Raw genomic sequence first — 18,029 nt, forward strand, 5'->3', positions numbered from 1 at the left:
CACCTCCAAATGCTTGCTTGCCCACAGGACTCAGCTGGGTGTTGGTTCCTAGGAAGCTTCTAGAGCGGTCTCTCTTAGAGGGCCTTTACCACAGCGCCTGTCACTCTGTAATCTCCTGTTTGCTTCCATTCCTCCCCCCACCCTCACCCCCCCAGACTTGAAATATCTTGAGGTCAAGGACATGTCTTAGTAATCATAATATCTCTAGGTATACAGCTCATAAACTGGTTGAAGAGTTAAATAAATCTGTAGACTCAAAATTAGATTCCATCAAGCAGGTCGTGAAAGTCAAATGTTTCTTTTAGCAAAACAGATTAAATTTATCCTATTTTTACACATCCTTCCCACCCCATGCTCCCTGCTCCCTGCTCCAAGTACTTTTCCTGTTTCATCTCAAAAACAATTCTTGCTGCGCCCCAAAACTTGCCCATCTCCCCATCTTATTAAAAAACACCATCATCCTTTCAGTTGATTAAGCCCCAAACGAGGAATTAGCCTTGATTCTTCTCATTCCCTCATCCTTGCCCGTCATATCCAACCCTTCAGCACCTATACCTCCAAAACCAGACCTGTTTTTAGCATCTTTACTACCACCCCCAGCCCAGGCCAGCTAGCTCCATCCTTCACCTGGACCAGTGTAGCAATGTGCTGACTGGTCTTTCTGCTGCCACTCTTAGCTTCCATTATCCATTATTCATGCAGACACCAAACAGATCTTTTCAAACTCAATAGTATGTCAGTCCCTCCACTTAACACTCCAGTGGTTGCTCATCAAACTTAGAATAAAACTTGAATTAAAAAAATCTGAACTCACAGCCCTTCATGAACCGGCCTCTGTCTTCAACCTCACCTCTTCATTGCTCTCAGCTTCTCGTTGCCCTGGTCTCCCCTGTCTCCTCCTTAGGGTTCTCTGTTCCCTGTTGCCTGCTGAATTATTAGGTAGAATTCAGTGTTAATCTGGTCAGCGTTGTGACTATGTAAACCAATAATAGTGGCAAGTTAACACAACCACAGTGAAATCCCTACCCCAAAGACATCCCCATTCCTGATTTTCATTATCATGTTTGTGGTACCAAAAGTTCATGGTAACAGACAACTGACTTCATGATAACCCTTGTTAAAGGCTTGGGAGAGGAACTTGACAACCTTACTGACTTCCACTGGCATTAACTGTTTTTCTTTTTTCCTCTTTTTGCCACGCAGAGTATGAGTTGGAAGTAAAGAGGGTGCAAGACATTCTTTCGGGGATAGAGAAGCCACAGGTATGTCTTCTGGATTTCTCAGCATAAATGGCGCTTTTTTAAGTATTTCAAACATGCTTTTCTTTTACCACACAGTAGGTAAGCAAAAGGGCCCCTTTCCGTTACGGATTACTCATAAACTGTGAAATAGTGTTGTTATTAATGGAGCACGAAAATATAAAACAGCAGTCTTCTGTTTAGTCATCACCCACCAAAATGTCTTCTTCATTTAGATATTCTGGATGCAATTAAGTATTCATCCCAATTTCCAGGGGTACCCCTACCCTCACCCTCTAAGGCTACAGAACAGTTTTCTTTTGGTAATTTCCCTTTACCTGTGCAAATGTAATAATAATAATTTTTGAAAACCTCAGTAATTCAAAGTATTTTTCCGGGTAAATTTCAAAAAGGTACGTAAATATTAGCTGAGTAAAATAAGTCCAAAGTGTAATGGCAAGGAAAAAAGTTGGTGGGAGTAGTGATATTGTGAGGTTTTAAGTTTGATTTTGCCAGATGCTTTGAAATTCAAATGAAAAATTCAAAATGTTGATTCAGCCATTCATCTGAGTTTAGAGAGCCAAAGTTCTTTGGAGTGTTTTCTAGCTGAATTGGAAAACCTTGATTCTTCATGTGTTTCAAATACTGAGGCTTTTTAACAGAAGGGTCCAAACATGCCTCAGGGCACATAGTTGAGTTTGACTAAACCTAAAAACATGAGGTGTGCTGGACTACGGGCGCAGTAGGGCACTTGTAGAAGCATAGGGTGTTGATGCTGGGTTGGGGAGTCTGCACTTGATCCGGTAAGGAGTGGGTTGCCATTGAGAGTTTATGAGCAAAGAAGTTATGTTTCTTATAATCAGGACTGTACTTTCAGGAGGATCAAACAGCCGGCAGGTGCATTGCAGCGAGAAGGGCATGGACCCAGGGAGACAAGTGTCTGGCATCTGTTATTGTAGGGCTGGCGAGAGGCTGCGGGAATCAGAGTTAGGGCGGTGGCATCAGGTGTGGCAAGGAGAGGATGGATACTAGAGCCATTCTAGAGCGAAATCAGTCAGGCATTACAGCCTACTGGCTATCAGGTGTCACGGGTAACTGGGCTTTCAGGCTCAGATGACGCCTTTCAGGAGTTGCTTCCTCTGGGCAGGCTGCCTTGATTTCTGTCCCATCAACTGGGATACTCCCCACGGTATTTGGTACCACTGGTACTACATGTGGTACTACAACTTCACTGTGCTCTGCATGTATTTACTACATTGTACTCCATTTACTTGTGTTTGTGTCTTTCCCGGTAATCTGTGAGTTCCTCTAGAATAGGTTCATGTCTGTGTCCTCTTGGTATCTTCAGTGCCATTCTTAGACATGTGGAATTTGTTTTACTAGCAGGGTATCCAGGAAGACGAATAAGTGGGTGATTGAGTGTGTCTGGTAGATCAGTGCTGTGGAGAGAGGGCAACAGGATACACCTGGGGAGAGCACATGCATCGGAGTGACCATTGGAGTCGTAGGAGTGGATGATAGCTTCGGGAATGGGGTAGAGCATAGGGAGAGCTTAGAGAAGGCTTGAGGGCAGAATCATGAAACAGGCTTACATTTATAGTGCAGCAGAAAGAAGAACCCATGAGGGACACACAGAAGTCATAGTCAGCGTGAGAAGGCAGAGCAACAGGTTAGTTGACTATCCTGGATGTAGTCAGACAACTTCATCGTCTGGTCTCTGTCCCGTGTACACGCGCACAGTGTTTTTCTTAAGTTATACCTGATCATTTCTTTACTGCAGAAGTGATAAAGTCTGTTTCTGAGGATCATGTGGCTCTAGAAAGATAAAAGCAGTATTTATATGCATTGGTCCTTTCCTCCTGATTCAGCATTTATTAAGTGCTTAACTCTTTACAGGTTTTAGAGCAGGGTAGACAGGGTTTTGTGTAAATAGTCATGATGTTAGGTGTAATATAGTCAGATTGTCATCTGAGAGGTCAGAAAGTCCAAAATGAGTCTCACTTGGCTAAAATCAAGGTATCGGCTGGGCTACATTCCTTTCTGGAGGCTCTGGGGGCAAATCTGTTTTCTCGCCCTTTCCAGCTTCTAGAGGCTGCCTGCATTCCTTGGCCCACGACCCCTTCCATTCTCGCATCTCCTTCTCTGACTTTCCTGCCTCCCTCTTTTACTTACAAAGACTTGTTACTCATACTTGTTACTACATCAGGCCCACCCGGATAATCCAGGGTAGTCCCTACTTCACAAGATCCTTCACTTAATCACATCTGCAGAGTCTCTTTTCACCTTGTAGGTTCCAGGGATTAGGATGTGGACATCTTGGGGGTTGGTCATTATTCTGCCCACCACACCAACCCCTGGTCCCCACAAAGACCTTCTCTGCTGGATGACAGTCCACCCATCCTTCCCAGCCCTGTTAGTTCTTCACGCCATTATTCTCCCTTCTTTCCTCTCCTCCCGGCTCTGCCTGGAACTCTTACTCGTGGTTGTGCCTTACTTATCTTTGTGCTCCGAGGACCTAGCACTGTCCTTGGCACGTTGTGAACCCTTAACATGTATTTGGTAAATAGATGCGTGGCAGCCTGCAGTGGCTGTAGTGAGGTTCTGCCAGGTGAGACAGACACCTGACGGCTGGCCAGCATCACGCGAGGCTCAGCCAGCCTGGTGGGATGTGGGCACGGCTGGGAGCCAGAGTGCGAGGCAGCAGCATGCAGAGGAGGGTCCTGTGAGTTGGAGCCCAGCGTGGCCATTAACTGGCTCTGTGACCCTGAGCCGCAGTTTCCTTACCTTTGAAAGGTCGGATAATAAATACCATGTGGGACTATCTGAAAAGTAAATTGTATGCTATTTATAGAGTCCTTGGAATGGAGTCTTTTCCTAGAGTTTTCAGCATATCATTAGGCAAAAGTGAAACTCCCTGCTATACTCTGAAATGGGAAGGGGGCTGTTCACCTTCTAGGAAAAGAAACAGCTGCAGAAAGTTCGGCACACAATTGTCTAAAGGATTGCTGTTCTCAATTTTTTTTTTCTTTCAGCTGCATCTGGTAACACCTCCAAATAAAACACATATATTTTTCTTCAAGGTTTTACGGATGATTTGTTTTAGGTGTTAGAAACATTACTGAGGACTTGTAGATTCCAGTCATCTTTCTAGAACTTTGGGCACCCTGAATTAAGCAAGTCATTTACTCTTCAGAAACCCAGATGCTATAAATTTCCAAATTCTTAGCCATTAAATAAAACAGGGTACAAATATACAAGGTGTTTGTCCCGAGACTGTAACAATTAGGTGCCTTGGGGACAGTGCTCATACAGCCACTGCTGTACCTGAGAACTGAGCTGATAGGATTCTAAGTGGTCTACGGCTTAACCTCTGCTAGTACCAGCCAGCTCCAACCTAATGTGGTTTAATCTGCTCTGATGGTGGTGCTAGATGAAGTCTCCCACATACTGGGCCGTTTATTTTCAGGATGTAAATAAATGTAACTTGGAATTGTGGTTCTGCATTGTTTCTATCCGCTAATGTTCAGCTTGTAGAAACAATTGATTTGTTGGTTCCAGAAGTGAGTAAACTGACCTGAGAAGAACAACTGTCCCTGCAAGAAGCAATCCCTTGAAACGTAAACAGCAGTAGATCTGGAAACAGATTTGAGGTTCTTAGCACTAAAGGAATTATAGTAACAGATGATTCTGAAATTCCTAGATTTGAGCATCCATTTCTTTGAATAATGATCTCTTTGACCTTTTCCTTTTAAATTTTCCTTTATGTTATTATTTTTCATGATGGTACTTTAGAAGTGAAGCCAAAATTTCTATGGTAATATTTTCCTTACATACTCCCTAAATTGGATCAGCAGACCTCCCACATAGTTAAATCCAAGGACAGACCAAATTTAGAAGCTACTAACTTACATAGAAATATTTTTGAACACGGGAGTAACAGTTTAGTAACTTTATGAGAGTAAATGGTGTTTTTGATCCAAATAATGAATATCATTTGCATATAAGATAGTCTGAAAATTAAGACAGTAAAATTTCACAGAATAGTATTAAAATACTGGGATGAACAGGAGAGAAAGGGGAAAGGAGAAAGAGAGCTAAGGATTACATATGAAATAGGTACAAGATAATGCAGTTTATCATTTGCAAATATGTGTATGCATATATATATGCTTTTAACTAGCAGCTGTTCTCAAGTTCAAATCTATATTTAATCAATACACAGACAAAAATGACTTCTAATCAGTGTGTAATCATTTGGAAGTAGATGGTTTTATGAGTCCTTCAAAGATACTTCAAAGCAGTGTAAGTAATTTCTGTGCAGACTTAACACTAGTAACCTTCACAGCAGACTCTTATATCACTAGTGCTGAAACAAATGTCACGTTGGATCTTGTCCAATAACTTTGTAACTAAAAATCACCACTTTTATCACCATTACAAAGGAGATTGATTTCTGTTTATGGTAGAATCGTTAAGCATCAGCAAGTCAGTTTTATGGCTTCTAAACTTCTTTTTTTGGATCACAGCCATGACAATCATTGTGATGATCAGGTTAGCCATGCCCCAGTTCAGTTCAGTGGTCACCGCTGGTGAGAAAGTTTCACCAGAGAGAGAGAGACTGAATGAATGAAGGTGAAGCTTGTGTACGAATGCTGTCGCTCTGAAGTAGGCTTGAACCCAGCCTAGTTCCCAGAGTTCTGAATCTCTCATTAAAGTTATCACCTCCCTGGATGCTTGGAGAAAAGGCATCCACTGCTGAGGATTCCCCTTTACGTGACATACTCTTGAAAGGCACCGTGTAATTTCCTGGCATCAACCTTGGAGTGGAAGTGAGTTCCAAGTTCTAACAGAGACAAAGCACTCTTTCTTCTCAGGATTCCAATGCCTGAAGAAAGGAAACCTGAGGCCCAGGAGTCAGTGAGAGGGAGGGAGGGGGGGAGCACAGGAGGGAACGGGTCTCTCAACTCTGGTAGTAATCTAGGTGGCAGGCTGCTCAGATCCAGGAAAGAATTCCCGGAAGCCGCCGTCCTTTGAAAATGATGCTGAGTTCTCCAGGTGCGCTTCTCATAGGCTGGCTGATGGGAAGGATGCACTTGCACAGAGTTCTGTGTTCAGATGGCAGTTGGCCTTCCTAAGGCTTGCTCAGGGAACCTCGGGAAAGGTGAGCGTTATTTTAGTTGCTGCTTCAGGTGTTGTACATCGCTGTTGAGTTAAGTAATAATTTAACCAAGTCCTAAAGGAGAGACAGTAAATTCTTTTGTTTTTGTTTTTTTTTTTTTGGTTTGATATCATAAAATGATTATCACGACAGGTTCAGCTAACATCCGTCATCTCATATAGATGCAATATAAAGAAAGAAAAAAAGAAAAAATTTTCTTCTTGTGATAAGAACTCTTAGGAGTAAATTCTTAATAGCTTATGAAAAAAGTAGAGTTTAAAAGGATGTGAATTTATGGATACCTGTCCAGTATCTAAAGTGCTAGCATTTGACTGAGCTCTTTTGAGATGTGGTGTTATTTCACACCACCATTCATAGAATCAGTGTTACTACACACTGTGCTCTTGGAATTGGGCCACTTATCACCTCAGTTGAATGTTCCTCTGTACCTAATCAGCATCTTTTTAAGTTATAAACTGAACTCTTCATAGCAAAATATCTTGTTTTAAGTTAAAAATCAAATATAATATCCAGTATATCAAGGTTACTCATTAATGGTGTGTGAAGGAATTCCGCAAATACAATGGTAGAAATGCTGCCTTAAAATCTAATCAGGGGAACAACACACAGATAACCAGGTAAAGCAGGGTATAATGAAATGAGTGTCAAATATAGGTGCCCGCACAGTGTGGTTGGAGCACAAAGAAAACAGTTGCTGATCCTGAGCAGGGACTCAGGCAGCACCGTACAGAAACTTTTCCTGCATTGGCCTCAAGCTGCCATGGGCCCCCCTATGCTCAGTGTATCTGCCATGAGGCCCCTCACGCATCTCTTCATCAGGCAGAGGTCATATCTTAATCATCTTTGTGTCCACAGCCCCTCGCAAGTTAAGGTATGATGATTAAATGAATAAGCAAAGGCAGCATTTGAACTGGGTCTAAAGGAAGTTTGTTAAAGGCAGGAAAGTGGGAAAGTCCAGAGCTAAGTCTCAGGGGCGTGAGAGGGGACGGCGTGCTGAAGGGGGGGTCACGGCCATCACAGGAGGAGTAGGCAGAAGAGTTGCTGCTAGTCTGGAGCCATAGCAAGAAGGGTCGAGTTCAATTCTGTAACAGCGTCTCTCCAGGTTTTTTTAAAAAATGTGTAATGCTAGTCTGCCATCCACTGTGTTATCTGTATCAGAAACTCAGACTGTCTTATTCCCTTTGATTTTTATTTTTCATTCAACATTTACTAAGCAGCCACTACTCACAGTTGAATATGACTCAGGCCTTCTCCTTAGGGAGTCCCACGGTCCAGTGGGGAAGGTAGGCAAACGCTATTAACATGATTAGCAATGAGTAGAGATAGCAGCAAGGTGCTGTGGAACAGAGAGATGATAGGATATTTCAGGGAAGCCTACTTGGGGGTAGTGAGGCCAGCCTAGGGTCTTGAAGGATGAGTAGGAGCTTGACTAAATAATTGGTTAAATATATAATGGTGCTATATCTATATGGAACAGAAATGATATGAAGGGATCTCTGCTCAAAATGGAATGCATGATAGACTGAAGAGGGAAACTCAGTATTCATTTCCTTATTTATTATTCATGCTTTTAAATTATTTTATATTTTAATACCCTTTATTTAGATCAGATAGTGACAAAAATAGAAGAAAAAAAGATAGAGACTTAGTAGTTTAGACATCTCCATCCACAACCACCTCTAACCTACAGCTATAAAGTCTTGTATGAACATTAAGCTTTAATGTATGTTTTAACTCTTATTTTGTTTTAATGTTATCCAGACCAATATCTAGAGAGCAACAAAATAAACTTTAGAGAATTAGAACATTAAATGCATTGACAGATTTATTTTAAAGAATTAGACTGTGCATTAGATTAGGTTCCTCCAGAAACAGACTCTGAAACAAAGATTGGAAGGCAAATGGTGTTAAGTGGGGAGGTGCCCCAGGAAGCACGGTTAGAGTAGAGACGTGAGATTGCAGAGGAGAAGCCAGTGCAGGGTCTGTTAATGAGCAGGTTACAGCTGCGGGCAGCTGGGGCTCAGTCCTGCCGAGGATGCCTGGGAGATAGTGTAAGAACGTGCTTCAGAGAAGCCCTAAATAAGAGGGAAAAGTTGAGGCGTTTAGAGTCCCAGACTCCTTTGTTCAAATGAAGCCTTGAGCGGAGGCTAAAGCAAAAGATAAAAGCAGAGCCTAGAGAGGTGAAACATCTCCACACATATTTCTGCCACCTGTCAGCCTGGGCCATGGTTCCATTTCCACCACCCCCCGCCCCGTACTGGGTTTTCCCGGGAACCTGCAGGACTTCAAGGAGCGTGGTTTGAAAGGTCTTGGCTTTGCAGGAGAATTCAACATCAAGCAAAGCTTGGAGGCCGCTGGAAAGTACCTGTGGATGTGGGTTCCTTCAGCGTAATACGATGGCCATCATGGAGATTATTGAAATATCATGTTCAACTTTTTACCTTAAAAAAATTCTCAAACGTGACATTATTTTTACTTTCTGGAGGACCAAGTGTGAATTGCGTCAGACTTGGATAAAAGTTTGCATAATAAGGACAGATGTTTTAGGAGCTGTAGTTTGGACATCAGGACTTTTGACAAAAGAATGCCATATAGGATGGGTGTTTTTTTTTTGGTAATTAAAATAAATTTGTTTTTCTTGAGTTAAATCTGAGCCATTTTAATGCTACTACTAATAATCACAAAATGTTCTGGGGAGAAGTGTAGTGTCTGATTCATGTTTTTCTTCCTCAGGTTTCTAATATTCAGGCAAGAACAGTTGTGTTGTCCTGGGCTCCCCCTGTTGGACTTTCGTGCGGACCCCACAGTGGTCTTTCCTTCCCCTACAGCTACGAGGTTGCTCTGTCAGACAAAGGACGAGATGGAAAATACAAGATAATTTACAGGTAGCGTATATATGCATGTGTTTTCCTCAGCTGCGAAACTGTGAAATTGGTGTTACTAAGGAGACTAAAAAACAAAGGAAAAATTTAATGGCTTTGCAAATTTTCCTTTAAATAGTTCTTTTTAAGAATTAGTGATAGTTGTAATGTCAAGAGTTAATTTTGTCCAGAGTAATTGCTAATCAGAAATGACTTTTATACAGCTATTTGGTGTTGGTCAAATATGTCACTTGGTTGTGTTAGCTTGCCAGTGTAGTACTAAAGAAAATTTTCCATTAATGTTGTCAGAGCAAAAAGTGAGTATGCCTTTTAGTTTTTACATATATCATGCACTTCTATGATCACCTCTTTTTAGGCCCAGACCTTGCGCTAGTCTTGTTTTTCAAAATTCTACAATGTGGTTTCCATTTCACCCTCCTTCTTATCCTCTACAGTAGTTTTCCAGTCTGCAGTAAAGCTTTTCATTCAGAGGCTATCTTAAATCGTCAAAAGTTTAGCACACCGAATAAGGGATTATCCCATTCCACTTTATGGACTCCCAGATAGTAACCATTTAAGTGATTTATAGCTGTGTTCTAAATGTGATAAAAAAATTTTAGGGTCAAATCTTTTCTCTTTTGTAATTGCTGGCACTGCTCAGGTTTGCAGAGTGGGAAATCAGAGGCCATCTTGTTCTAACTACTTGTTTGACCTCTCTGTGCCTGGCCCTGGGGACTACTGCCCAAGCCCAGTGTAACGTGGTCACACAAAGCCCACCTCTTCCTCTGCCAGAGAAGCTGCTTTTCTCTTCTGTTTCCCTGCTGCAGACCTCACATCTGCCTAGCCCCCATTCCTAATTCTTAACTTGCTCCAGGGACTTGTCTTTTTCTGGACAAAGAAAAGGGGGAAAGAGAGACAGAGGGAAGCCCTTTAGTCACTCTCTCCTGTTGCCGCCCCGTAGGGCTCTGTCCTCTCTTCCTGGACTCCTGCAAGAGTCTCCTCAGGCTCCTCCAGCATCCACTCTTGCTCTCCTCCCATCCAGCCTCCACGCTGCAAAAACAGAAGTCAGGCCAAGTCACCCCGCTGTGAGAACACTGCAGTGCTTTCTCACTGTACTTAGAATGTAGTCCTAACCCCTTGCTCTGGCTCACAACCATTGGGTTCTATTTGAAAAGCAGAATTGGTAGTGACCTTAGCAAAATATAGAGCACCATTTCCCCCAGCCCACCAAGAAACAGTTAGATTCTATCAATGCATGATGATCATTGGTGGCAGGAGCTAGAGTCCCAAGTGCCCAGTGAGGCAGGCAGGTAACATAAGTGAGAAAGTTCGAAGCTTGGGAATGAGGTGAACGGTGAACGGGAACACTCCTGTCTTCATCGAGAAAGGAGCAGCTGCCAGTCGCCTAAAGTAGGTTGTTGCATAAGGGAATGTAGGCCTAGATTTGCTGATTCCTCGGAATTTTTTTTAAAGGAAATGCTAAAAATCTGAATTATTATATAAACCTTCCTAATGTTAAACTAATTCAGCAAATTCAAGAAACTTCAAAGATAAAGTGCAAGTCAAACAACAGAACTGCATGCAGGGTGTGGACATTGGCCTCCAGTTTGCAACTTTAAAAAAAGTATTTTTATTTGAATAATTTCAAACTTATAAAATGTTGCAAAAATAAAGAGATCAAGGAATACGTGCATATCCTTTACCCAGATTCACATATTATTAACTTTTTACCCTATTTGCTTTACTATTTGATTTTATCTCTTGCCCTTTTTCTCTTCCTCTTAATCTGTATTTTTTCCTGTTAGTTTTATACATCATGGTCCTTTACTGCTAAATACTACAGTGTGTTTCCTAAGATATTTTCTTAAATAGCTACAATGCCGTTACTTCGTGACTTTACATCAATACCATACTTTTATCCAATCTGTCGTCCACATTCCAGTTTTGTCAGCTGATTAAATAATGTCTGCGGTAGCATTTTTCTTCCTCTTGTAGGACAAGATCCATTCTAGGGTCAGATACAGCAGTTAGTTGTCATGTCTCTGTAGCCTTCTTTAATTTGGAACGCTTCCACAGTATTTCATTGTCCTTTATGACACTGACTTTTTTTTCCCCCAATCTTCTGCTTTAATAATGAAAACTGACATGTATACATACTTTTTCAAAAACAAAAGTGTTAAATATCACTAGCAGGGCAATAAGTTTAAAATTTTTTAAAAATTATGACTAAATTTCAAACATACAGAAACAGAGAGAAAATACTGCAATGAACCCCCAGATAACCATCACTCAGATTTAACAATTACCAAGATTTTGCCACATTTGCATCATATCCCCTTTATTACTATTATTGTTGTTGTTGTTATTGTAGCGTTTGGTAGCAACTCACAGATAACACATCAGTTACTCCTACATAGTTCAATATAGATCAACATAGATATTTTTTTACGTAACTGCTATGTCATTAACATCTAGGAAAACTGACAATAATACCTGGCATCATTTAATACCTTGGTCATATTCAAATTTTCCCAATTGTCTCAAAAATGTGTTTTAATATTGATTTCTTCTGGGAATCCGAATGAAGTTTACTCATTGCATGGGATTGTTAGGGCTCATAAATCTATTTAAATCTAGAATAGTCTCCCTTTCATCCTTTTTTTTTTTTTTTTTGGAAATGGAATAGCTACTTTATATTTTAAAATTTAATTAAAAAAAATTTTTATTGACGTATAGTTGGCATACAATATAGTTTTCAGGTGTATCTCCCACCTTTTTAAAAATTCTTGATCAGTTGCAAAAAGTGAATCACTTTTTTTACCTATCTGAATTTGTGGTATCCTTTAACTTAATCTTCCTCCCCCATATTTCTTATAAGTGGATAGTTAGTTCTGGAGCTTGATCAAATGCAGATTTAACATTTGTGGGAGGCTTTCATCAAGGTAGTTCTATGTACTTCCTCTTCCAGCACATTGGGAAACAACAATGTTCGTTGGCCTCACTGTGATGAAATCGTTTGGGAATTATCCAGTGCTTTTTTTTTTTAATCTTATTTATTTATTTGAAATATAGTTGACATACAGTATTAGTTTCAGGTATGCTACATAGGATTCAAAAATCTTTATAGATTACACTCCATTTAAAGTTATTATAGGCCTTCCCTGGGGCGCAGTGGTTAAGAATCCACCTGCCAATGCAGGGGACACGGTTGAACCCTGGTAGGGGAAGATCCCCACATGCCACGGGGCAGCTAAGCCGTGCGCCACAGCTACTGAGCCTGCCGCTCTAGAGCCCACATGCCACAACTACTGAGCCCCACGTGCCACAACTACTGAAGCCCGTGCGCCTAGAGCCCATGCTCCTCAACAAGAGAAGCCACCGCAGTGAGAAAACCGCACACCACAACGAAAGAGTAGCCCCCGCTCGCCGCAACTAGAGGAAGCCCGCGTGCAGCAACCAAGACTCAACGCAGTCAAAAATTAATTAATTAATAATTAATTTTAAAATATAAATAAAGTTATTATAAAATATTGGCTGTATTCCCTGTGCTGTGCATTACATCCTTGTAGCTTATTTACTTATACATAGTAGTTTGTACTTCTCAATCCCCTACCCGTATCTTGCCCCTCCCCACTTTTGCTCTCCCCACTGGTACCCCACTAGTTTGTTCTCTATATCTGTGAGACTGTTTTCTGTTTTGTTATATTCATTTGTCTGTTTTGTTTTTAGATTCCACATGTAAGTGATAGCATACAGTGTTTGTCTTTGTCTGACTTATTTCACTAAGCATAACACCCTCCAGTCCATCCGTGTTGTTACACATGGGAGAATTTCATTCTTTTTTTGTGGCTGGGTAGATACTGACATTTGTGAAGAATACAGTTATGCCCACACACACCCCTCTCACCTTTAAAAATTTTTTTAATGGGAACATTACTTATTTTCGGGAATGTTGGTGGTTTCCTCTGATTAAGTCAAGGTTTGTTGCAGCTTCTGGTCAAAATAAATGGTTTTATTGTGTGTAAGAGAGCTATTTATTGGCAATGCATCTGTAAGAGAGCTGTTTATAGTATTGATATGTGAGGGAAGTAGATTGAGGTTTCTTGAAGAGAGTTGAGAAGTTGAAGCTATTGGGGTTCTTGCCAGGACAAGTCTGGGAGCCACCTTCAGTTGACAGCTGGTGCTGTTATTTACACTTACGTTCATCTAGGTATCTTTCTGTTCAGCTTGCTTCCTTATTTACTTATTTTTATGTAGTCATTTTGAAGAAGTGGTAAGATATTTTGGAATTTTATTCATAAGTTAGCCTTGCCGTTTTCCAGATCCAGAATGACACCATTTCAAGGAATCTAATTTGCTAGTCCAGAAAAATGATAATACCAAGCAGGAGAGTTTTATTTCTGACTAAGGTGGAAGTAGAAAATAATAGTTCTTGAATCGCTGTTGGTACCTGACTATGAGACCCAAATCCAAAACCTGTTTTATTTTTGAAACTTGTATCATTGACTAAGAAATGATTTTTCTTTGCAGCGGAGAAGAATTAGAATGTAACCTGAAAGATCTTAGACCAGCAACTGATTATCATGTGAGGTGAGTATTGGGGAATTCAGATTGCTAAGATAAATAATATGCTCCTTTTTAAGTGTTTGCTTAACAGCACTTGCCTAACTAAAAGTGTCAGTACCTTTGCTCATCGGCCATTCCTTGATGTCCTACACTCGAGAGCATAGAGATTGGGAGTCCATAGAAGTGCTTCTGGTAATAGAAAAGTAGATGATACCCTGAACAGAATTTTTAAAATTATTTTACGAGTATTTTTATTTTACGTAGTCTTCTAAGATCCGTTGGAATGCATGGTTTAATGTATAATATTTTTTTCTATAAAGCAATCATTTTTTACCATGGGTATATCAGTTATTATAGACCTTCCATGTAAACTATATGTTCAGCCCAAATGACTAAATAAAGTCCTTCCCATGTTTCAAGTTTGGACCTAAAAGGCAATACGTTTTGAAATAAGTAATGCAAATATCAAAATTATCTCTAGCAAGAGCTAATGCAGTTTGCCAAAGCAACTCACATAGTTTGCTACCGAGTCTGAACTCTCTACCATGACTGCTCTGGAAGGCAGGGCTAGCTGATCTCAGGGAGAGACCCAGCCAACCACAGACCTGCGAGGACGAAAGTATCATCTAAATGTTAACAGAGCCCATCTGATTACTCAAAGATACATCCATACATCCATCATGCAAACAGCAGATTTTTAATCTGAATGTGATCCATAATATCGTTTAAATTTTCATTTTAATTTAAACTTTCATTTTATTTAATTTTTAATTTGATCAGAAATTCTCATTTTATCTAATAGGGTGACAACAACCAATTCCTCCTTTCTTTCAATTATATATGTGTATACCAAGATTATGTAATAAAATTGCAAGCATCAAGCACACACCCTTTATTACACTTTCCAAAGGTTAATTCACACCACCGTTCCCTTTGTGGTGGAGTAGAGCAGGGTAGCCTAGCAGGAAGAGCATATGTTAATTATTAGGAAGCTTGAGATCTAATCTGGTTCTGCCCATCAATTGACTGTTTTAACTTTGGTCAATCACAGAGAATCCGTGCCACAATTTTCTCGGTAAACAAAAGTAAGGAAGTAGGGGTGTGTTCAGATTATAATCTTATATAGCTGCACAAGTGTTTAAAACTATGTTTAAAGTAATACATTAAAGAGCAAGGTTTTTACATTCAGTCATAAAGTGTACATCTGCTTAGCTATTGTTCTGTTTAGATGAACTCTGTTGCAACCATCTTTTCCTATTTGAATCAAAACTTTTGGATTTTGAGTGAATTAGCTTTAGCCCAAACATATTGAACTTTTCACACCGTCTATATAAACAAAAAGATTTGTATAACTTGTGAAGCTGAGATGGTAATAGTTTAACCATTCTTTGAAATGGTTGATTTAACAACAAACCAGAAAATGTAACACCATATAGGGAGTCCTGTAAATGTTCTCCATTAGACATTGTTAACATGTGTTTCCTTTTTTCTCTTTTAATGTTCATTGTCATTGCTTTACTAAAGGTTTACTTTATTAATTTTCTGCTCATCCATGAGTTGACAATAACTTTTAAAAAAATTTTAAATGTCACAGTCTGCCCTTTATTTACTGTCCTATCTGTTGTGTTGCCCTTTGTATCTTTTTAACGCCTCTTACAAAGGGTAAACTTGAGAATACTTGCTCATTAATTCTTTTTACGTATCTTATGAACACCTTAAACTTCTGGGCAGATAGAAGGAATAATTAATGGATTCCCCAAAAGACATAGGAGCATGAGGTAGTAGTTACCATCTAGAGGCCTTGGATCCAAGACTTCCTCCTGACACATCGGGGATCCCACCCTTGTGACATATTTGACACTTGTGTGACACCACACATAAACAGCCTAAGGCACCACCAGCTGTTATTTGGTCTAGTGCTCTGCTGGCCAGAGAGATGGAAAATTCTCCCTCTCTTTGATCGTGATCTCTTTATTTTTTTATACAGCAGGTTCTCATTAGTTATCTATTTTATACACATCAGTGTATACATGTCAATCCCAATCTCCCAGTTCATCCCACCACCACCACCACCCCCCTGCCGCTTTCCCCCCTTGGTGTCCATACGTTTGTTCTCTACATGTGTGTCTATTTCTGCCTTGCAAACCTGTTCATCTGTGCCATTTTTCTAGATTCCACATATATGAATTAATATATTTGTTTTTCTCTTTCTGACTTACTTCACTCTGTATGACAGTCTCTAGGTCCATCCACGTCTCTACAAATGACCCAGTTTCGTTCCTTTTTATGGCTGAGTAATACTCCATTGTATATATGCACCACATCTTCTTTATCCTTTCGTCTGTTGATGGGCATTTAGGTTGCTTCCATGACCTGGCTATCATAAATAGTGCTGCAGTGAACATTGGGGTGCATGTGTCTTTTTGTTTTTTGTTTTTTCCACATCTTTATTGGAGTATAAATGCTTTACAATGTTGTGTTAGTTTCTACTGTTCAACAAAGTGAATCAGCTATATGTATACATATATCCCCATATCCCCTCCCTCTTGAGCCTCCCTCCCCCCACCCTCCCTATCCCACCCCTCTAGGTCGTCACAAAGCACCAAGCTGATCTCCCTGTGCTATGCGGCTGCTTCCCACTAGCCATCCATTTGACATTTAGTAGTGTATATATGTCAGTGCTACTCTCTCACTTCATCCAAGCTTCCCCTTCACCCCTGTGCCCTCAACTCCGTTTTCCACGTCTGCGTCTTTATTACTGCCCTGCCACTAGGTTTATCAGTACCACTTTTTTAAATGCCATATATATATGCATTAGCCAACAGTATTTGTTTTTCTCTTTCTGACTTCACTCTGTATGACAGATTCTAGGTCCATCCACCTGACTACAAATAACTCAATTTCATTCCTTTTTATGGCTGAGTAATATTCCATTGTATATATGTGCCACATCTTCTTTATCTAGTCATCTGTTGATGGATATTTAGGTTGCTTCCATGTCTGGCTCTTGTAAATAGTGCTGCAATGAACATTGTTGTATGTGTTTCTTTTTGAATTATGGTTTTCTCAGCGTATATGCCCAGTAGTGGGATTGCTGGGTCATACGGTAATTCTATTTTTAGTTTTTTAAGAAATCTCCATACTGTTCTCCATAGTGGCTGTATCAATTTACATTCCCACCAACAGTGCAAGAGGGTTCCCTTTTCTCCACACCCTCTCCAGCATTTGTTGTTTGTAAAGTTTCTGATGATACCCATTCTAACCGGTGTGAGGTGATATCTCATTGTAATTTTGATTTGCATTTCTCTAATAATTATAGTGATATTGAGCAGTTTTCATGTGCCTCTTGGCCATCTGTATGTCTTCTTTGGAGAAATGTCTATTTAGGTCTTCTGCCCATTTCTTGATTGGGTTGTTTGGTTTTTTTTATATTGAGCTGCATGAGCTGTTTATGTATTTTGGACATTAATCCTTTGTCCATTGATTTGTTTGCAAATATTTTCTCCCATTCTGAGTTTCCTGTAGTTTCCTTTGCTGTGCAAAAGCTTTTAAGTTTCATTACGTCCCATTTGTTTATTTTTGTTTTTATTTCCGTTACTCTAGGGGGTGAGTCATAAAAGATCTTGCTGTGATTTATGTCAAAGAGTGTTCTTCCTATGTTTACCTCTAAAAGTTTTATAGTGTCCGGTCTTACATTTAGGTCTTTAATCCATTTTGGGTTTATTTTTGTATATGGTATTAGGGAGTGTTCTAATTTCATTCTTTTACATGTAGCTGTCCAGTTTTCCCAGCACCGTTTATTGAAGAGACTGTCTTTTCTCCATTGTATATCCTTGCCTCCGTTGTCATAGATTAGTTGACCATAGCTGTGTGGGTTTATCTCTGGGCTTTCTATCCTGTTCCCTTGATCTGTATTTCTGTTTTTGTGCCAGTACCATATTGTCTTGATTACTGTAGCTTTGTAGTATAGTCTGAAGTCAGGGAGTCTGATTCCTACACTTCCATTTTTTTTCCCTCAAGATTACTTTGGCTATTCGGGGTCTTTTGTGTCTCCATACAAATTTTAAGGTTTTTTTTTTCTAGTTCTGGAAAAAATACCATTGGTAATTTGATAGGGATTGCATTGAACCTGTAGATTGCTTTGTGTAGTATAGTCATTTTCACAATATTGATTCTTCCAGTCCA

At 40.1% G+C, this 18,029-nt stretch overlaps 1 protein-coding gene across 4 annotated transcripts in view; it reads left to right on the forward strand.

Annotated features, from left to right (window-relative positions):
• Positions 1 to 18,029, forward strand: part of FNDC3B (fibronectin type III domain containing 3B) — a 350,696-nt gene that overhangs the window by 244,630 nt on the left and 88,037 nt on the right. For all 4 annotated transcript variants that reach the window (XM_036850413.1, XM_036850412.1, XM_036850415.1 and 1 more), the window contains 3 exons: positions 1,204 to 1,262; positions 9,151 to 9,302; positions 13,809 to 13,868. In XM_036850413.1, the coding sequence (XP_036706308.1) occupies positions 1,204 to 1,262; positions 9,151 to 9,302; positions 13,809 to 13,868 (271 nt within the window). The remainder of the gene's footprint in view (positions 1 to 1,203; positions 1,263 to 9,150; positions 9,303 to 13,808; positions 13,869 to 18,029) is intronic.

The sequence above is a fragment of the Balaenoptera musculus genome, chromosome 4, assembly GCF_009873245.2.
Source record: "Balaenoptera musculus isolate JJ_BM4_2016_0621 chromosome 4, mBalMus1.pri.v3, whole genome shotgun sequence".
NCBI classification, from domain to species: Eukaryota; Metazoa; Chordata; class Mammalia; order Artiodactyla; family Balaenopteridae; genus Balaenoptera; species Balaenoptera musculus.